Source organism: Acomys minous, assembly GCF_964271855.1.
Source record: "Acomys minous genome assembly, chromosome: 20".
Classification (NCBI taxonomy): Eukaryota; Metazoa; Chordata; class Mammalia; order Rodentia; family Muridae; genus Acomys; species Acomys minous.
The window spans coordinates 9,930,232-9,936,239 of NC_140502.1; the positions used below are offsets into that span (position 1 = coordinate 9,930,232).

A 6,008-nucleotide genomic window follows, 5' to 3' on the forward strand; every position below is an offset into this window, starting at 1 on the left:
CGGGCCAGTGGAGTTTATCTTATTCTGTCCTACAAATCCTAGACAAGCTAGGAGCATCAATCAAATGCTCTTGATGACAGCTCTAACTTGTGAGAGACTAGTGAAGGATAATACTTGGCAAAGAAGTGAGGTCCTATGATTCTCGCTCAACAGAATGTATACTCTGTTCACTCACATTTTCACAGGTGCCAGGATTCCTTGTCTATTTATAGTTGAGCAATATTCCAATGTGGTTATTTTCCACACTTTCCTTAAGCCACTCTGTTGGTGGTACTCGGGTTGTTATACTCAGCTTAGTATCAATGGATCTTCAGTGAATGGCAGGAAAACTTAAAAATCCAGACGCAGAGAAGTAGAGAAAGTAAGATGTAGACTAAGAAAGTGATTTCCTAGGCCTAGGGGTGTAGAAAAGAAAATATTGTGACTAGAGAGATGGCTCAAAAGTTAAGAGCATTGGCTGCTCTTCCAAAGGTCGTGAGTTCAATTCCCAGTGACCACATGGTGGCTTACAAGCATCCATAGAGAGATCTGGTGCAGGCATACATGCAGGCAGAACATTTTTTACATAATAAGTAAATACATCTTTTTTAGAAAAAGGAAATATTCATAAAACTTCCAGTTGTCATGAAGAAAACAAGTCTGGGGACTATAGTGTGGTCATTGATGCACTAGAGACATCAAGTCATCATGTTGCATCTTGCATCTTGCATAGAAACTTCATCAAATATTTTAGAAACAGGACTTACTACATAGTCCAGGCTGCCCTAAATCTTGCAATCTTCTAGTCAGTTTCCTAGAGTTAGTTCTACAGTTGTGTACCACCATGCTTAGCTTATTATTTAAATAATTTTAATATAGTTTATTAATTTATTCATATTATATCTCAATGGTTATCCTATCCCTTGTATCCTCCCATTCCTCCCTCCCTCCCATTTTCCCCTTACTCCCTTCCCCTATGACTGCGGCTAAGGGGGACCTCCTCCCCCTGTATATGCTCATAGGGTATCAAGTCTCTTCTTGGTAGCCTGCTATCCTTCCTCTGGGTGCCACCAGGCCTCCCCATTCAGGGGACATGGTCAAATATGGGGCACCAGAGTTCATGTGAAAGTCAGACTCCACTCTCCACTCAACTGTGAAGAATGTCCTGTCCATTGGGTAGATCTGGGTAGGGGTTCAAAGTTGACAGCATGTATTGTCCTTGGCTGGTGCCATAATTTGAGCAAGACCCCTGGACCCAGATCTGCCCATCATAATGATCTACTTGTAGGCTTCTAGGACCCTCTGAATCCTTCTATTTCCCCCTTCTCCCTTGCTTCTCTCACCTAGAGTCCCAATAGGAAGTCTTCCCATCTTTCCCACTTTCTTGGTAAGTGAAGACTTTCTTGGGACATGCCCCTTGGGCTAGTGTCCAGATATAACTGAGTATAATAGCCAGAACATGGAAACAGCCTAAGTGTCCCTCAGTAGAAGAATGGATAAAGAAACTGTGGTACATTTACACTATGGAATACTACTCAGCTATTAAAAACAAGGAATTCCTAAAATTTGTGGACAAATGGATTGAAGTAGAAATGATCATAATGAGTGAGTTCACCCAGAAGTAATTAAATAATTTTTTTAAATTATCATCTTGTGCCCATAACACATATTACTATATTTATATCTACAGTGTTCAGTTTCTGTGTTTTAGTAGAAATGCTGTAGCTTTTTAAATTGTCAGTACCCAAGCAATAACACAAAATAACCAAACAGGATCCCTGGATTGCACTCCAGACACCAATATTTCTTTTTACAAGAAAGAATCTTAAGTGGTTCTCAGCCTTCCTGATGCTGCAACCCTTTATATGGTTCTTCATATTATGGTGAGCCCCCGACCATAAAATTATACTCGTTGCTACATCACAGCGGTAATTTTGCTACCCTTATAAACTGTAATGTAATATCTGCGTTTTTCAGCGGTCTTAGACAATCCCCGTGAAAGGGTCATTTGACCCCTCAAAAAAAGGGTTTCGCCCACAGGTTGAGAACAACTGCCTTAAGCATCCTGTGTCTTAATGAGCTTAAGACAGGATGATTTGTCTTGGAGGAAATTGCTACACAATACCAATCATCCCTAACGCCTCTGTATATCACCTCATTCATGCATTTTAGGAAGCAGGATGAGATGTATCTGCTGCAGACACGACTGTCATGATTTAAAAAAAAACTGTCACTATCACTCAAACACCTGGCAAGCCATGAGGTCAGTGGTTCCCTGAGCCTTAAATGGTGAGAGGTTGATGAAGATGACCCTTTATGGCTGAGCACTTCATCTCTTATTCTCAGCCTTGTGATAAGTTTTATAAGTTTCTTTATAACCTGAGTCACGGCAAAAACAAAAAACAAAAAAAAGCTTCTCTTGCTAAACTTGAAGATACAGATCTGTAGTTATAAACAGAAGTTTTTCTAAGATAATGTTACAATGTGGCCATCTAGTGAAATACCAGCAGGTTACCTACTAGAAAACTTTCAACCAGGATTACAGTACAAGAAATGCCTCCTTTGTAGCATCCTCAAATCCAATCAGAAAGTTGTTGGTAAGCCCCTTAACTGCCATGCCACTATTGTACCAGGAAGCATTGCTTGCCTAGAAGGTGAGTATTGAAGTATGCAGAGCCCAGTGCTAGGTAAGAATTAATGAGATAAGTTTTGTGTTTTGTCTGCAAGGCTGTGTGGATGCTCCATCACTCCCATCTGCGCCTGTGACTTCGCTGAGGCTTTCACAGAAAACAGCACCCTGAAGACTCTAGACCTGGCTCAGAACAACTTGGGACCTGATGCGATACTGTCATTCTGTGGAGCTTTGGGACATAACATTTGCCCCCTTCAAACACTCAGGTATGGATCTACTATTTCCTATTTCATAGTGCTTCCTACAATGGAGTTTTTTTTGGTGGGAGGGAGTCGCCCAGTGCTATAGAATGGTTCATTCTTGACATCGGCCACTAACAACCAGCTTCCCCCATTGTTATTTAGTCAAGAAATACTATATTTTTTTTTAATTTTTCAAGACAAGGTTTCTCTGTATAGCTCTGGATGTCCTGTAACTCACTTTGTTGAACAGGCTCACCTCAAGCTCACAGAGATCTGCCAGCCTCTGCCTCCTGAGTTGACCACATCCAATGGTCAGAAAAAAAATCTTAACAACCTTCTTCTTGACCCTTCTTGTTGTACTGGTGGGTAAACTGAGTTACAGAGTGAATATTTGGGAGGCCAAAAAGCCACAATTGTTAGACACTTATCTATTAGGGAAAACAAACTGCAAGTCTAGCATGGTGTCTCTAGAAAAGTGGGAGCCTGGTGTGATGGTTCAAGCCTCTTTTCTGGATCTTGAGAAGTTGAAATAAGATTGCTGTCACACATGGGCTTTCATAGTGAGTTTTGAGCGTTCTTAGACTACAGCATGAGATACTTTCTCAAATAGCACAAATCAATTTTTCCAAGTGGCTGCGAAGATAACATAATAAAGCATCTGCTATTCAAGCATGGAAACCCCAGAGCCTACATAAAGTGCCAGTTATGAAGGTATATGTTTGTACTCCCAAATGTGTGGAAGCAGAGACAGGAAGGTCCCCAACACTTGATATGCAGCTTGATCTAGCAAATCTATGGGTTCCACTTTTAGTCAGAGATCCTGATTCAAATATGACTGAAGGGCCCCATGGCTATGCAGTGTCTCTGCAGTACTACGATATCATTTCCATATTAAATCGGTTTCAGGGCTGAGTGTGTAGCTCTGTTGGTAATATACTGGCTTCATGGGTGCCTCGAATTTGATCCCCATAACTGCGTAGAACTGGATGTGGAAGTGGGAGGATCAGAAATTCAAGGCAACCCATAGCTACATAGTGAGTTTGAGGCTAATATCAACATGAGGCACAACATGATGAGACTAGAGCATTAGTGGGTAAAAAATTTTTGCTGTGCTCATGTGACGCTCTTAGTTTGAGTCACCAGCACCCACTTCAAAATCTAGGAGTGTCCATACAGGTCTATAACTCCAGCACTTGGAGACGGAGTCCGGAAGATTCTTGTAGGTTACTAGGCAACCGGTTTAATCAAAATGGTGAGCTCCAGGGTGTCAGTGAGAGACCCTGTCTCAAAAAGTAAGATAGCAGGTGGGGGGGGAATTGAACAGATGGCTCAGAAATAAAAATCACTTGTCGCTCTTGCAGAGGAGCCAGGTTTGTTTTCAGCACCTGTATAGTGGCTCACAGCCATCTTTGAACAAAGTTCCAATGATCTAATGCCCTCTTCTCAGCTCTCACAGGAAGTGGGCACCAGGCATGCATGTAGCACACATACATACATACATACATGCAGGCAAAACACTCTATACCAAAAAAAAAAGGGAAGGAACATTATGGTAAAGAATTTATTTGAGAGAGACATTCCTGTGACAACCTCTGCCTCCATATGCAACCACAGGAATGTATTCCACCAACACATGCATGGGCACACATGTATATGCCGTATACCAAAATAAAATTTTAAATATTAATATCCAGTTCTACCTTGCAGCATAGTGCTAAAGTGACCCATGAGACATTTAAGGCATGTGGGAAAACTTTAATGAATATCCTTGAAGCAACAATTTTCCTCCCCCCCCCCCGGCTGTGACCTAGGTTGAAATTTGATGAAACAAACCCCAGGATACAGACGCTGATCGAAAACATGAAAATGACACATCCACAACTGACCATTAAGAATGACGAACTGTATTCTAAGAAAAATATATCTTCCCTCCCTCATTTCATTTTTGAGGCCATTGATAATCATTATCATCCAGAGAAGTAGAGGGCCTGGAAGATGCGGATGAAGGCACTCTGAGCACCCTCTCTGATCTGTTCGTAGCTCGGCCACCTGTCTTTGTCCTTCATTCCGCGCAGGTCTGTGTATGAAACACACCCAAGTCACTAGATAGTGTTGCATGTGAAATGTTTGTATCGTGGGTATATTGAGAAATAAAGGTGAAAGCATTCATGAAGAACTGTGTTTACTGATGGGTTGTAACTCTGTAAACCGAAGTTTCGTTGGGATCGCTTCCAGAAGTAGCAATGACTCAAAGACAGCTGCATTGCTGAAGCCCACCCCCCCCCAGCACGTGTAATGAATGGCTCAAGAAATCTGACAACCTGGAGCACACTGCACAGCTTGCCGGCAGTTGGGCAGGTTGGAGAGTCTCTTCCAGGTAGCTCCTCTGGTCTGAGAATGCCTCTCAGGGCGCCTACTACTGATGTATGCTTCAGGAGGAAGGGGCCTAGTATATTTGGTCAGTTTTGGAAACTTTCTGAGTCACTGAGTTGATTCCTTCCTAAGTGTAAAGGCTTGATGTACAGGATGAAATGTTTCATGTCCCTTTAGAACATCCTGGTTGTTGTTGTTGTTGTTGTTGTTTTATTTTTATTATTTTATTATTATTTTATCATCATTACCATCATCATCATCATCTTTACGTTCTGACTGCTGCTCCACCTTCCTCCTTTCCTCCCACTCCCTTCATCTTCCCTCCTAATCCTACTCCTCTCTCTTCTCCTTCTCAGGAGAGGGGAGGCCCTCCCATAGATATCAACTAGCTTTGGCATATCAAGTTGCAGTAGCGTTAGGCTCATCTTCCTAATCTGAGTGAGATTCAAGCATATGCCCTTGGGCCTTCCTTGGCTTCTTTGGGACTGTGGATTGTAGCGTGGTCATCTTCTGTGAGGCTATACAAGGTAGTCTAGTTAAGGTGAAGGGATTCAAAGTCAGACAATGGAGTCAGGGACAGCCCCTGCTCATGCTTTAGGAGTCTCACATGAAGATAGAGCTGCACAACAGCTATGAATGTGAGGAGGGCCTAGGTCCATCCCATTTATGCTTTCCAGATGGCAGTCCAGTGTCTATTAGCCCCTATGGGTACATGTTAGTTGATTCTATAGGTTTTCTTGTATTTTTGGGCCCCTCTGGCTCCTTCAATCCTCCAAGTTAAA

At 42.2% G+C, this 6,008-nt stretch overlaps 1 protein-coding gene across 2 annotated transcripts in view; it reads left to right on the forward strand.

The window, feature by feature from the left end:
• Positions 1-5,029, forward strand: part of NLRP2 (NLR family pyrin domain containing 2) — a 49,824-nt gene extending 44,795 nt beyond the window's left edge. For both annotated transcript variants that reach the window (XM_084770701.1, XM_084770702.1), the window contains 2 exons: positions 2,707-2,877; positions 4,665-5,029. In XM_084770701.1, coding sequence (XP_084626827.1) covers positions 2,707-2,877; positions 4,665-4,836 — 343 coding nt within the window. In that variant the 3' untranslated portion in view covers positions 4,837-5,029. The remainder of the gene's footprint in view (positions 1-2,706; positions 2,878-4,664) is intronic.
• The last annotated feature ends 979 nt before the right edge of the window (positions 5,030-6,008 follow it).